Here is a 15,379-nt window from a genome sequence, read left to right as displayed (position 1 = left end):
AAACATGGTGTGATCAAAACACAGCCAAAAACTAACCTGAAATGATGCAAATATTTATTCACAGGACCGTACTTGTGCACAGTTGACAAAGTGGATATTTTATATCTGATTAAAAAAAACACCTAATTCAGCATGTCGCTCAGAGAATAAGATATATGTGACTCCTTTGAAGCCCAACTGTCTCTTAGTATAAAGTCTAAACATGAATAAAAAATAAACATGAACATGGTGAGCATATGGATAAGGACATACTAATAAGATCTACACAATAGACTGCAGTCATGACAGAGCTGCAACACAAGGCAACTGGACTTCTCTTTTTCTTGAAAACCTTTCAGAAGATTTATGCAGTTCTCAGAACCTTTTGGGTTTTGAAGTAAAACGACTTCAAGATATCAAGCAAAGATGTCTACCTCCCTTCTTTTAATGAAAATTAGGAATGTGCCCAGATAGTTAGCCTGGCATAATGTTGTACCTGCAGTTGGCGCATTGGGAGACTTGAAGAAGCTGACGACTCCCTTGGCATGAAGGCCTGCAGAGCGCAGCAGGACGGCCTTGGTGCGCGAGTGTCTCCAGCACACGACAGGGAAGCGATTCTGTCTGTAGCAGCGGCTGATCCTCTGAATGGTGCTGTCCACAATGCTCTGAGGGACAATCAGCAGGCCGGGGTAGCTGGAGCAGAAGAGGTCGAGCCATTTTTATTTGTCTGTCTGTCTTTTCTACGCACTTTGCAAAAGGATTCATACTCCTGAAATTTTGTTGCATTCTGTCAAGGTACAAACAATAGCTTTGATGAATTTTATAGGGATGTTATGTCATAGACCAACACGCTGCATCAACGTAAAATGGACAGAAAAGTATTCCATTTTCAGAAACTGGGGATTGAGAAAAATGTTGAAAACTATTTGTCATTTCCTTTTATTCACATTATTTCATTGTTTTCACTTAAAATCCCCACAAAATACACATGCTATGTGGAAATGTTCAAGGAGTGTAAATACTTTTGAAAAACTTTCTACATCTGTACACCAACTACTGCTGCTGTACCTCCTGCAGACTGTGTACATGCGATTAGCTGTAGAAATCCTGAACGGCTCATTCTTAGATCGCGTCAGGCTGTTGCTAAGCGTGCCCAGACCGAGGCGCTGGTAGTCACGGCAACAGGCACGCTCCACAACATTGCTCATAGTCTGTCTGTCCGAAGAGCGGATGGTAGAGGACAGAGTCAGGACACTCTGATCCACTTCCTCTGAGACTGTGGAGAAAATTGATTGATTTAAACTTTAGGCCCATGATTCATTTAATTTATTAAATGTTGAAAAACAAAACACTAAAAAACTGATCAGCTTTTTTTCTTGTAATACCTGAGATTTCATCTTCATCCAGCTCTGACTGGAAGCTGCTCCTGTTCTCCCAGGTGGCCGGAGCCTCCTTCTTCCTGCCCACGTACTGACGACTAATGGTTCTCTTTGCATTCTTCACCAGGTTTTTGGAAAGTGTCCTGAAGAGGATAAGGACATACTCAAAGATTTGTATCAATGTGGCTTACTCAGAGTAGCTTACAGCTGGTAACATTTTTACTTTTAGATATTCTGAAATTGAGAAAATCTAAAAGTAAATTTAAACAGTTCTGGCAAGTTATTACATGGAAACACATTCAGATTTATTATGCATTTATTATGTTTCCGTTTTTTGTGCGTTTCTGATTTTGCATAATTTTACCAAGGCACATCCATGATTCATGAGGCCAGTCAGAACATTGACACTGGGTCATAAAAAAGCCTCAAAGTAAAACCCTCCTGTACATGGCCCAACAAACAACCAATTCCGATGACTCGTCTGCTTTCAGAGTTCTGAGTATTTGTTGAAATAATAAAATGTCAACTTACAGACAAAAAAAACCCCTATAACAACACTTGGTGTGCTTGGGCTAATTGATAAAGTCAAGCTAAAGGAGTGAGAGTTGAGCTATTCTTTGATTTATTTGAATAAAAGTTTTTTTGTCTCTTACTTTAATGACTGGTTCTTATCCTTGGTTTTGGGCTCCAACGCCAGCTTGCCACTTTGACCAACTGTGAAGGCAAAAGTGCCCTGGACATGCTGAGGAAAGCGCAGCTTATGTAAGTGCTTCCTGAAACTCTCAGCCAGGTCTGATGCCACCTCTTCATCAAAAGCAATTTTCATCAGCTGCAGGTATAAGACAGAAAGAGAAGGACATCTTACCTGTGGGTTACAGGCTAAGATCTGACAGAGGGTGGCAAATTATGAGAGGTAAATACCTGGAAGGTGCAGGATCGTAGCTGAAGGCCCTCCTGGACAAATTGGTCCATGGTTAGAGTGACAGAGATCCTCTTCTCCTTGGTCAGAGAGGCGATGGGGAAGGAGCGAGTCACTATCTGTTCGCCCACTGAAGGAAAAGACACCAGGTAACCTGGCTTAGAATAATGAACCAAAAATCCAGCAAATCTCAGATGATCTTTTCTTCCTCACCTAATGCATCACTCGGTGTGCCCTTGAAGATAAGCCGGTAAGTTGTAAGAAAGATGGCACCCTCTGCAGGAAGAAGAGGTGGCCCTCCCATCTGCCCTGTGGCCTCTTCTCGACCATCAGGGATGAGGTGGACCCGCATGCCATCCATCACCAGCTCCTCACCGGGCAGCAGCGTTGGCCTTAGCAACTTGGGCTGCAGATGAAAGCAAACAACAAAAAAACAAGAAGGAGCCATAAATCATTTGAAGTGGAAAAACAAAAAAGCGAAGAAAAGTAAAACTTGCATTTAGTGGTTTTTTTTAAATCAGTATATCAGTCCTGTATTTAGCACCTTTTCAGGTTTGTGAAAATAATTTAAAAAAACTAACAGAAAGGATCACTTAGTGTTTGTGCTTTAAAGTTAAACTGCTGACAAGACTGAATGTTTGAATGCGAGTCGCAACTTTAAATCATGCCATTACTTTAGGCCTTCACACATTCCAAACATCACTCCCATGCTTTGAAATCAAGCGACCTGCACTGATTACCCAGAGAGCAAAATATGAGTGAATCAACGTTAAAATATATTTAGGAAGAAACATTGAATCCACGTTGAATAACATTGAAATGATATTGAAAGTGGTCGGTGGCTTACATGTTTAATCAACATTAATAACTGACACTATATCAATATCGTTTCAACAATCATCTACATGCACTTTTTAGTTTATTTTACATTGAATCCAAGTTAAGGAATCAATATTGATTAATGTACATTTTTTGGTCTGATAGGTCTACATCAGTAATTAAGTTTCATTACTGGTGTTAAATACACAAGATAAAACACCAAAAACAAAATAAATGTCTCTGCAGAAATCTGAACAATATCTGCAGACACATTTATACAAATGAAGCTCCATACAATGCTTATTCAGTGCTCAATCAGAGATCAGTGAGTGTGGGACCGTACCTGCTCCAAGCGTTTTCCTGCAGCTTTTGGAGCAAAAAAACATCCAAAAGCTGCAGGACAGTGGCACTAAAGGCACTGAATTACTAGATAAGATCAAAGCCTTTTTATATAATAGAATGGACTCTTCAAAGTGCTGCTCTGAATCCATTCACGACTGTTTCTGATTCATTGTTCTACTTTACAAAGAACAATGAGTACAAACTAAGTCTCTAGTTTCTAGTGAGCATGCCTTCAGGTTTATATTTGCAAAACATTTTGAAAACCATGAAAATTCCCACTGCATGCACTACTTAGCGTTTGTCTGTCACTCAAAATGACTTTCTATTAAAGTCTGTGGTTGTAACATGACTCCAGTCAAACCAGTGGACCATTACCAGGTCACTTCAGAACTTGATGACTTGCAGAGGTACTTCATTCATTTCTGAATGAAGGTGAGGTGCTAGTGACTGATCCACTCTACTGCTACTGACTGATCCACTCTGAAAACTAAGGCGAGACAATGCTCACATGATGCCATCTTCCTATAAGATATCTATAGAAATAATGGGGAAAAAAACTGTCAGATGAAGATTGGCGTAGCCCGAATTCGTCTCCAGAACACTGCATGCATGCACCCTTCAGCATGAAGGCACTCATCTCTGGAGGTCCTGGAGAAGCTGCCACAGCTAGACTGAGCTTCTCCGGCCTCTGCAGAGATCAAACAGCAGGGTGGGAGGGAACCATCACCCAGCAAGCACCACTACGGCATGCTGAGAATCACACCGTTCTGTCGTGGTGGACAGACGTACCTGCCATGACACTGTGAGCCTGAGCTGAAGGGATTGGTGGAGAGGGGAGTGGACGGGGCTGGATGGAACTCTGCATGACTTTTTTCCAGTGGAAGGTAAAAACAGGAATTGGTTACCTTTTGGATCGGAGGCAGTCTCTTACTCTCCCTGTGGACTGCGTCCAGTGTCTCGATGTGCATCTGAACAATATCTGCAGACACATTTGTACCAATGAAGCTCCATAAAATGCTTGCAAAACTGCTCAATCAGAGATCAGTGAGTGAGGGACCGTACCTGGTATCATAGTGTGGAGCGCCTTCAGGTGCTCGTTCGTCACACCACTCTCATTACACACTTTATCTACAAAGCGGTTGATAAAGCGCACCACTGAATTGGCCACGTCTGAGCTCTCTGCATCTTCAAAGCCACTCTCTGTGTCGTAGCTCTCTGCCATGCTGCCTGCAATACTGCGAGATAACATGATTTAAACTTCTGTTACATTCTAAACTGCAAACTACCAAGTCTTGAAGAGTGGAACACGTCATTACTCTGACCCCTAGTGGTTGAGATGAGGATGTGCCTCCCTCTCATTACCTGTTGGTGACATAGCTGTTGCTGACGCTCTCCACGTCTCCGAGGCCAGAACTCCTCAGCAGCCGGTTCTTGCTGGTGTCCAGTGGCAGCAGGAGGTAGCTCATCCTGTTGGCATAATGGATGGCCTGGCTGAACACCGTGCTCTCCTCCTTCTGCACGCGCTCCGTCTGCAACTCTTTGGTGAGGGTCGGCCACAGACGGTTTTGCTCAGCTGCGAGCTCCAAGGCGCTGATTTCCCTTCTGTTGCCTGAGTCGTCCTGTTGCTGATGGATCAACAAATATGAGAAAAACAGATGAGCTGATGACAAGAAGCCAAATTTGACCAATGCTAAATGCTCTCAGTCATGTGAAGTGGAACGTAGGTGCTCACTGAGTTGCTCTGCTGGTCTCCATCATCTGTCTCCATGTACAGAGCTTTGATGTGGTTCTGAACGTCACTATAGAACATGGCCTCCCAAAACTGCATGGTAGTCCACACCATGTGTTCTTGTACACAGCTGTAGGCAAACTGAGTGATGCCTGCACCCAGTTTCTGTCCAGTAAAAAACAGACTCTTGAGAAGAAGCCAAGAAACTTTAACCCAGATTAACCGATAAAGAGTTCACATTCTGAGTGGCTCTCATCTAAAGTTCCTCCCACTGAGTGAAGAAAGGAAAACCTACAGTATCTTGGTGTTCATGGATTTAAGACTTGAATACATTTAATGAAGTGAGTTTCTTAGTGCGAGTTTGAAACTTACTCTGCAGAAGGCAGTGACAAGAGGAAGCAGAGCGGCTGCAATACCATGTTCATCCATATGGGAGCAGTCCTGCATTGCAAGATAAAGAGCTTTTAATATGATGTTGAATATGAATAAAAAAGTTCACTACAATTTTATGACAGACATTTCAAAACCTTGTTGGTATTATATAAACATCAGAAACAGCGCACTAAAAGACAGCGAAACTTCATGCAACATTAACAGCAGAGAGATAGTGCTGTTCTGAGGTGCAGACTCACCTGTAAAGTGCAGTTCATCATGCGAACAATGTAGTCAAACTGCTGGTCGTCCAGCACAGCTCGGTTCTGGAGAACATGTTGATTCAACTCCTGGGTCAGACAGACCCGTGCTGTGCGACCCTTTAATGCCCGCAGTACAGCTGGCATCAGCTGGACCATAGAGAGAGACGGTCACAATACACTTCCCACACACATGATCTGTTGTGACATGGCCATTTTGGGTAAAATACTAATGTTGAAATCGCATTGTTATTAACATTAACATTCTTTTATGTTAAAGTTTATACGAGGTCAATACCTTTTAAATGTTACAATTTCTGTTTGCCCAGAAGATGGCACTATTTTGACCCTTATCAAATCATGCAGCTTCTAAACCAGACTGTGGCTTAGTGATTCAGTCCTTTTTTTCAGATGAAAGTAAATTTTCCATTGAAAGGAGCCCTGACCAAGTATGGAATGCGTATACTATACAGTCCAAGAACATACTCTTCCGTTGTCCCACATTCATGTTTTAAAACATGTTTATAATTGATTTTATAAGTACAGACCATAAGTCGCTCAGAAGTATAAGTCGCATTTTTGGGGAAAATGTATTTAATAAAATCCAACACCAAGAACAGACATGTCATCTTGAAAGGCAATAAAAATATGACACATAACAAACTGAGAATGTGCCTGGTATGTTAGCATGACATATTAAGAGTTTTTCAAATAATTATAGCATAAATAACATGCTAAAAAGTTTACCAAACCATCCGTGTCACTCCAAATCACTAAATCTAGCTTCTACCACACACATTATCAACACAGGCCTGGAGCGCCCTCTTGCGGTTTAGTGTAAAAATAACATGTTACATGACATAATAAGGTGTCAATGAATGATTTCACACATAAGTTGCTCTGGAGAATAAGTCACACCCCCAGGCAAACTATGAAAAAAACTGTGACTTATAGTCCGGAAAATTTGGTACTCAAGATTTTCTGAGTGGAATTAAATCACTGAAGTGAATTCACTGTTCAATGACATACAAAGGCTTATAAATCCAAACTTCAGCCTTTGTTTTATACAAACAGGAAAATTTTTTTGCTCACTGCACAACCAGAGTCAAAAAATGTTCCATTTAGCGTCATATCATTAACAAAAACGAAAAATAATTTATTGTTGTTTTCATTCCCTAAGTTTGGAGTTTAGAAACGCTGTAGACATCATGAGTCTCTCACCTTCTTGGCCTCCAGCATCTTGTTGTCAAAGATGTAAGTGATGCAGTTCCTGACCACCTCTAGCCTGCGAGCGCTGTTAGCCATCACATTACCATTCCTGTCAACTATGTCTCCTGAGGGGAAATAGCAGTTATTCATCAACATCATGACAAACTGTCTCTCTTGGTAAAAATAAAATGCTTAGACGATAAAGATAAATACACATGTGTATTTTTAGATTTTTAACACAAAGCTTATATTCCCACTGTGAAATACACATCTACAAATCCTCATAAGTGATTTTAATTTGCATGTTGCCATCAGGTTCCTTTTTGGGTTTTAGTATTCAGGAATAGAGGTTGCGCTCACCCAGAGGAGGCCCAGATGGCACCATGCTCTTGAGCTCCGCTTTGACAACAGGCGGTGAACTCTTGAGCTTGGCAACAGCATGATCGATGAAAAGCTGCACTGCAACATCATCCAGAACAGGAAACGGAGTCCGACTCTGATCCGTACTCTGGCTGGTTTCTGATGGCCTCTGGACTTTGTGCATTGCGACTGTGGGGTAGGGGTTCTCCTGAAAAGACGTCAAGTAAAAGTGAAAGCTAACTCTAACCCTAACTGATCAAAGCAGAAGATGGCAGAGTTCTTGGATGTTTGGAATGTGAATGCCCTGAAATATTGGGGATCATACATTTTTAAAAAGTTGCTCTGCCAGCTCTTTAACATGATTCATGACTTTGTGTGGGCAGGTTTCTTCTTGTCGTATTCGCTCCACCTGATTGGCAACAAGCTGTGGAGAAAAAAAAAGATTTAAACAGCTGCATCGTATCAAAGCTATATAACTAACAGAAAAATACAAAACAAAATAATAGAACCTCCTGAATAGAACAGCTACGAATGCAGAGTAGAAACGCTTTTTTTAAAAGATTTTGTTAGCTCCAGTGGCCTTTGTTAACTGCTCTCAGACAGGAAACTGGGTTGAGAGAGAGGGAAGACCTGCGACCAAGGTCATGGGGTCAGGACTGAAACCTGTGACAGCAGCATCAAAGGCTAAAGCCTCCATACATGGCTTTAACCCTGTGCCGCCGCTGCCTCAGCACATTTTTCATGAAAAAGTTAATCAATTAATCCATGCAACTGCATACATGTAAATGATTAATTCGGCAGAAAACTTTAATTCAGCTTAAACACGATATTCTAGATAGCAGAGAAACTAAAATGTGCCATGTTTATTGAAATGAATCAAAATGCTTTTTAATAGCATTGCTTCTGTAATGAATTTCTTTCTTACTGATGTTAAATTCACAACACTTAGTTTTTAAGAAATTCATATTAGCAAGAGTCTTTATTTAGCTACATAAATATGAATGTGTGTTCATATATGTACAGAAAGACTCACATCATCAAACAGATCGGTGGCTCTGTACGGTGGGCCCCTCTCTGACACAAAGCCTGCGAACGCCATCCCATCCAACACCTTCATCAGGAAGTCATCCTCTGTCAGGGATCTCTGACCCAGGAAGGCTGCCTGCACGAGTAAAAGGAAGAGACACTTTTGCGTTTTGTTTTTTTTTTATAACTAAAAGCAAAGGCCTCTTGCTTCCCCCCAGGGTAAAATGCATTTCTGTACCTTATGGAAGCGGATTACAGGTTCTGGGTGAATTCGGATGATATGTAAACACCAGCGATAACCTTGGAAAAGTCGAGCGAAGAGCCAGAGAAAGACGGCTCGGATTTCCTTATCCTGAAACACATCCACAGTTCAGCTCAGTTTATTTATAGGATACTCATAAGCCACGTTACAGAACAATTGAACAATGTATGTTCAGAAATATAAAGCGGCAGGGTAACAGTCCATTCAATGTAATCCCATACAGAGAAATTTTAAGTAAGTTACAGACATTCTAATTAGATTCCAGGTACAAAACAGATCAGTTTATTTTTCTAAATGGTTAAAAGTCTCAACCATTTGAAAGGATTCACTGACTTAGCATGAATTAACACTATAAATGAGCATGAAGTGACAGTGCATGGTGTCCATGATTTTAAAAATAAAATTATTTTTTATTATTTAAAATTTTATTTTCAAATAATAAAAAACAGATTTAAAAGTCAATCCAAGTGCTCTTTCAAGTTGTGTGGGGTGTATATAAAGGTCTATGTTCACATTTTCTTACCTGGATCTTTAGTGCAGAAGCATGCATGGACTGTGGGGGAAATGCTTGATCTGAAAATTCCAACTCCGGGTCCAAAACCTGCAAAAATTTTACAAACCTGTCAAAAATTATGCACAACCACATCTCCCCTCCCGCTTTGCTTTCTCGCTTCATGCTGCATGTGAAGGATCTATTTTATAAGGTCCTTCCAAAGAGCAAAACAACTAAAAACTCTGAGCCTCCTTCCAAAGACACCCACTGTAGAATGTGAAGCTGGTTTTGTCAGTTGGGATGGGCATAGGAAGATGGATGGCACTGGAGAAAAACCCAGGAGTAATATAGTTGAGAGTGGACCAGAAATTCAAACAGACTTAGTTTATTCCAATTATGTTTAAGGTTGAAAAGAAAGCTTCATTATTTTTTTAGGTTGTTCCAATTTGTTGTCATTTTTGTTTTTTGACCAATGATCAGTTTTGGTATTTACTTTTATAGGAAACCTGTTCACTATTAAGCTGAAATGAGATGGCTCATGCAGTAGCATTGTTGTACTGCCCAAATATGTGCCTGTTCAAAATCAGTGAAGATTGAATCATCAACATCAGTTGCCATACTTAGAAAATGTAAAATGTGACCAGTTATTAGCCGACCTCTCCTCTGGATATCAGCTGGATTTTCTGCGTTTACATAGGTGTGTTGCTGCCTTTGTAACTTATTGAAATGGCCATTCACTTTTTATGAAAAGTGATTTCGTTAAAACAAAAACAAAAAAACATACATTTGGGTAGGAATGTGTTTGTGTTATTGTAATATTCAGCATTTTATGAAACATTCATTTCAACAATCCAGAGCAAAGTCTCAGATGTGATAAAACTGAATAAACAACGCAGAAATCCAATAAACCTTTATGAATTTCCGCTTATTTCAGAAGGATTTGTTCTTTTTTTTGTTTGTTGTGAAAGGAAACCAGGAGATATTTCCTCAATTAGTGACAGAGGTCACAGAAACACAAAAACCATGAAACAGCACATTTCATTTCACTTAGGCCAAGTGACCCAGGCCATCTCCCAGATGCCTGACATATCATGCCTTAAAATGAGTCCAAATAGAAAATATGGGCTCCATACAACTTCTTGTTACATTTTTGCAACAGTAAATGAAAAACCCCTGTGTCTTCAGCCAGGAGTTCATCGACCAAACGGTGACAAGAGAACCAGAATCAGATCAGGAGCTTGTGCTGCGGTCATTTTATTATTTAAATTGACTTGCTTGGATGATTTACCTCTGCTGTAGATCCAGTTGATTGTTGATTGTCAGCAACCTTAAACCAACACTTAATGCTGATTTTCATGTTATGTTATTGAGTCAGCTGCCTTGTGTTCTGTAAAACTTTGAACATACCACTGAATGTAGTCAGAAAACCTGTAAAAGGACAAATTATGGACTTGAGGGTGGGCAAGCAAGATGGCTACAGCCTAACTGAGCGTTTCCCAGATAAATATTCTAAAAATATTCTTTCTCTATGCAGTTGCGGGATGTAAAATACACTACAGAGTGAGTTAAAATGCCTAAGCCTAAATCTAAAAACCTCTTCTATATGACAACAAATTACAAAAGATGAAGACATGAATCAAACATGAATCCCAGAGTCTGAAGCCTCTGGGATTCAGAAGCATCTGTGGTGGTTAATGACGACTGATCTGCAAACTATTTTTCAACAACTCAGAGAATCACGCCGTGAGAATAGAAGCGGTTTTAGAAGTCAAAGAGGACCTGGAAAACAAATAGAAGATTGGACAAAGCAGAAAACCATATTTTGAAAGCAGAGAATTAGATTCAGCACAATGAAGCAAAGAACAATGTGAAGCAAAACTGGTCGAGTAGGAGGGCAGACCGAGACGGGTTAACATGCGGCGCTATGGCTCTACAAAAGGCTGAGGACCGCTCTTCCTCTCTCCCACCATTCATAGAAAAGATTGTCTATGAAAACTTGCATGGACAAATTGGACATTCTGACATCATTTGACCTGGTTATTGAGAGAGCTCACTGTTCACTGGGACCAAAAGCTCCACGTTATGCCCCCCAGCACATTTAACAACAGTCAGGTTTGCCACACTTGAAGTCAAGGATGCAGTATTAAAACGAGCTGGGCAAAAGAAAAGCTTCATGCTGGCAGTGATTGGAGTAATAGACCAAGATTATGCCCTGGACGTGTTGAAATGGGGATATGAATACGCGAAGCAGTTCCTCAGAGAAAAGGAGATAAATTCCAGACCCCATTCCCATACAAGTTGAGGGTATTTTATGAGAACACCACGTGTCTACAACTCTGCAGCTGAAGCAACAAAAACATGGTGAGTTGAGACTTCAAAGTCACCATCATCCAACCATCTACATTGTAAGCTGACAAGATCAAGAGTGCTATGTGGAGTTAGTCAGTAAAGATGGACAAAGAGCATTCAAAGGACCAAACATGGGATGGATGTAAGAAGAGGCTAGACGCTTTTAGAGGGAAAGACGTAAAACCATAAAGAAAAAACACTACCTGGTAAAAGTACACTACAACCAGGTACCACCACCAGAAGACCATTCACAACCACAGAACGGTGATGCTTTACACTTAGAGTCACTATTACACCATTAAGATTGTTGATAAGACCAAAGGAAAGGAAGTCTTCTTAACTGTACTTGTGTTAGTTTCATTTACAAAGTGAAAATGTTCAGACTATTAATTGTTGCTATATGTTTGAGTAGCCAAAAGGTATTCCTTTTATTTGTTCTGGATATGGTAATCTCTAACTCCTGACTTTATCAGTACCAATAAGAATCACAAGCTAACATGTAAAAGGAGTTTTTAATCCATCAAAAAGGGCTAAAATACTAGGCGAAATGAAAAATAAAATGCAGAAGTAAAATTCCTTCAAGAAACTCACCTCTCCAAGACAGAGCATAGTAAACTTAAAAGAATAGAGGTAATCAGTGCATCACATGAAAAAGGTTGTAGAAGGAGTGTAACATTTGAGAAGATCCATGAATGACTATAACGCCAAAAAAATGCAGATACAATGCAGTGATTGGCAGGCTCGGGGGGCAGGAAATGATCTTTAACAACATAATTGTAGTTTTGATAAATTATTTTGTTACCCGTGTTAAATAATACCAAGTTTATGTTTTTGGATAAACACTTTGAACAGATTCAATACAAATGAGGAAGTCTATCGAATCGAATAAGTAGAATTAAAATGGAATTTGTTCTTTTCCCCAACCCCACTTTTCCACCAAAGACAAAGCGAGACAGACAAACCGCACACACACTGTTGTTATGTGCGGAGGAACTGAATGCATCTTCGTGTGCATGGCCCACCCACTCCACCAGTATGAATGACAGTAGTGAAACTTCCTGTGAAAAACCTGATCATACTGAAAGGGAGCTGTTGCTGCCAGTGAGTGGTAGTTTCAATGTGAAAAGGGGAATATGTTTTCAATACCTATATATTGTACAGAGCACTGTGCACTGAGCTTCATTTACTAACTAAAATTTTAAAATATCCAGATCCAGTTGTTCCTTTTTGATGATTTCACTCTATGACTTTTTGTAGTTAAAAGCTGTTAAGTGATTATTATAACAGGAAAAATATATATTGAGAGAAAACATATGGAATCATATTTTAACAAAGAAGCAAGATTATTTTGGGAGCTCAACTTCTTTGACTGTGCCACTTTTGTTGAAATGGGAGCTGAATTCCTCCTGCCCCCCCAAAAAATATATTTAAGATAATGATATCTTAAATATCTCCATGTCTCTCAGTTATGGCTGAGATAGAGCCATAAAGGTTAATGTTTTACCATCAGGTGACATTAACCTCTATTGGTAAATGTTGCAGCAGCAGAATTAGCAAACTGCCAGCAGGTTCTGTTATTCAAGAAAAAAAACCCCTGTAAAATACAGGAAGTAAATATTTTTTTATTATGGGGGTATAATTCAAGTCTGTGCAGCTGTACTGTTCTAAACTGTACAGCACGTGAGCTGGCTAACTAATATGCAATGAAATTAGTGCTCTCACGTGGAATTATATGAATAACAAAGGTGACACATTTCTTCAATTATTCCTGGTAATCCTTTGGTCAACACAAAACCAAGATCATAAAAATCATTTCCAGCAAAGAGGCATAAACGCTGGAGGGACTTCCTGCATCATGTAGCCTCAGAGTGTAAATGCAATGACTAACAACAAATTCAATATTTATTATCAAAAACACACACAAGCATTTCTAACAAGAGGAAGAAATAATGTAATGCATAAGTATCAATAAGGAAGTTGAGAAATCATCTGTGTACAGACTATAAGAGCTTTTCTCAGAATGGGCTGTGTCACCGGGATACTGGAAACAACCCAACAGCTTTATATAGGCTGGCTGGTCAGACCACCTCTAATGAAGACAACAGGGCAGCACAGACAAGGCTTTAAAATATCATACTGTAATAATAGAGTGTCAGCAGAGGTGGCAATATCAAAGCTCTGACATTAACAGTAGTTATAAAACATATATAAACAAAAACAAATCAAAATAATGATGAATATTTTAACATTGTAGGCTTAAAAAATGAAGCAAAAATATTTCATTACCTTGATGAGTAAGTGGAAATGACTTCCAAAAATATGAGCAATTTCTATCCTTTTTTTAACAATAGTTGCATTACAGCAGTCTAGATTTTTGCAAAACCAGTTTGATAATAAGACACAACTGAGTGTTTCAAATTCAGATCAATTCAAAAATGATTTACTGATCCAAAAGGGGAACTACATGTTGTGACTCAAATCATTCAAGATTCTTTGATATTCAAGATGGTAATGGCTGAAGGATCTCCTGTTACAGCCTGTATTAAGAAGCCTCTGAGTGAAGACACTTTGTTTTTCTTTGACAGTCTCATAAAAAGGATGCTCAGGATTCTATACATGCATAAGTATATGGACTGACTTCCAGATGCTGGAAGTCAGTCCATGTGGTTTGGAAGTCAGTCCATGTGGTTGTGTTAATTACTTCAAATGTGAAACCATTTTAGGGGAAAAATGACACATTTTTCTGACAGTATAAGTTATTAGATGAAGCATTGTTGTAACAATGAAAATAAAGATAGAAGAATGGCTTTAAAAGATGGCGAAACCCTGCTATGTCACAGAAGGAAGCCCTCAGTGAGGACTTTCCAGCAGTGCTGTGTAGCTGATAACTAAATGAACCCATTCCTGAGATTTCCTTACATTTACTAGTGTGTTGTGTAATGGTGTGGTTGTCAGTCTGGTTGTGTTTGCAGCTCTTACCATGGAGAGGGCAGTCTGGGTCTGCTGCAGCAGAGGTTCAGGCAGAAGAGAGATGTGGACGCATTCAGGGATGGTAACGGTGCCTCCATCCAGGTCAGCGATGATTACGTCCAACTGAAGTCACACAAGAACATATCATATATATCAGCGATAAACAGTGCAGCATCAGATGATAAACCAGACTAATAGACATTAAGTTGTTTCTGTCGGCTGCTGTCCATTACAACATCAGACATCAAACAACAATAACTCCACATTGAGACAGAACAGCTGCATAGCTGATAACCTCTGTTCTACACTGACAAGGGATCAGAAAGCAATCTGTGGGCTGAGAAAAGAACTCAACTCACACTTTTAACATAACTGATCATTCCATTTTTAATAAGTCACAAAAGATTATTATTTTTAGTACTCTGAAGATTAACTTTTGAAGGCTGAAAACACAATTTTATTACACTTATAAATCTTAAAGGCAGCGATCAGTCAGCCAGCAGGACGAAACTCTAGACTGGAATTATAATACTAATTGTTCCGAGATCACAGATCTCTTTAGCTCTTTGTAAACTTCCTTAACTCCAGTGAGTTGTTTTTGTCATATACTCTTATGTTTTGCAATGATAAAAACTTACCAGTTCCTGTGTCTCAGAGCGGAAGAAGGAATTGACACCAATGATGAAGGGGGTGGGAGTGCTCAGGACCTCCAGCAGCTTCCCGGGTAAAATGGGAACATAAGTAAAACTAAGAAAACCAGAAAAAAAAGGTTTAATGTGAACATCATCACAAACAAGCTGAGCACGACTACAGCAACAGAGCAAAGTTAACAGCTGTTAAACATTGTGGATCAACTGTTCTGTACAAAAACGGAATTTGAGATGGAGTATTCTCCATTTCAGACTTGGAGG

The 15,379-nt window shown here is 39.7% G+C and overlaps 1 protein-coding gene across 5 annotated transcripts in view; it reads right to left on the bottom strand.

The window, feature by feature from the left end:
* sbf1 (SET binding factor 1) overlaps window positions 1-15,379 on the bottom strand; it is a 56,023-nt gene that overhangs the window by 8,737 nt on the left and 31,907 nt on the right. For all 5 annotated transcript variants that reach the window (XM_055055422.1, XM_055055425.1, XM_055055424.1 and 2 more), the window contains 20 exons: window positions 15,107-15,215; window positions 14,478-14,591; window positions 9,180-9,257; window positions 8,633-8,746; window positions 8,402-8,530; window positions 7,694-7,792; window positions 7,369-7,576; window positions 7,021-7,133; window positions 5,800-5,949; window positions 5,540-5,608; window positions 5,171-5,332; window positions 4,801-5,063; window positions 4,501-4,673; window positions 4,344-4,417; window positions 2,491-2,683; window positions 2,280-2,407; window positions 2,012-2,187; window positions 1,365-1,501; window positions 1,048-1,255; window positions 476-672 (listed from right to left, as the gene is read on the bottom strand). In XM_055055422.1, coding sequence (XP_054911397.1) covers window positions 476-672; window positions 1,048-1,255; window positions 1,365-1,501; window positions 2,012-2,187; window positions 2,280-2,407; window positions 2,491-2,683; window positions 4,344-4,417; window positions 4,501-4,673; window positions 4,801-5,063; window positions 5,171-5,332; window positions 5,540-5,608; window positions 5,800-5,949; window positions 7,021-7,133; window positions 7,369-7,576; window positions 7,694-7,792; window positions 8,402-8,530; window positions 8,633-8,746; window positions 9,180-9,257; window positions 14,478-14,591; window positions 15,107-15,215 — 2,894 coding nt within the window. The remainder of the gene's footprint in view (window positions 1-475; window positions 673-1,047; window positions 1,256-1,364; window positions 1,502-2,011; window positions 2,188-2,279; window positions 2,408-2,490; window positions 2,684-4,343; window positions 4,418-4,500; window positions 4,674-4,800; window positions 5,064-5,170; window positions 5,333-5,539; window positions 5,609-5,799; window positions 5,950-7,020; window positions 7,134-7,368; window positions 7,577-7,693; window positions 7,793-8,401; window positions 8,531-8,632; window positions 8,747-9,179; window positions 9,258-14,477; window positions 14,592-15,106; window positions 15,216-15,379) is intronic.

Source organism: Poeciliopsis prolifica, unplaced genomic scaffold (assembly GCF_027474105.1).
Source record: "Poeciliopsis prolifica strain line A6 unplaced genomic scaffold, Auburn_PproV2 SCAFFOLD042, whole genome shotgun sequence".
NCBI lineage: Eukaryota > Metazoa > Chordata > Actinopteri > Cyprinodontiformes > Poeciliidae > Poeciliopsis > Poeciliopsis prolifica.
This window is presented reverse-complemented; position numbering and strand designations above follow the sequence as displayed.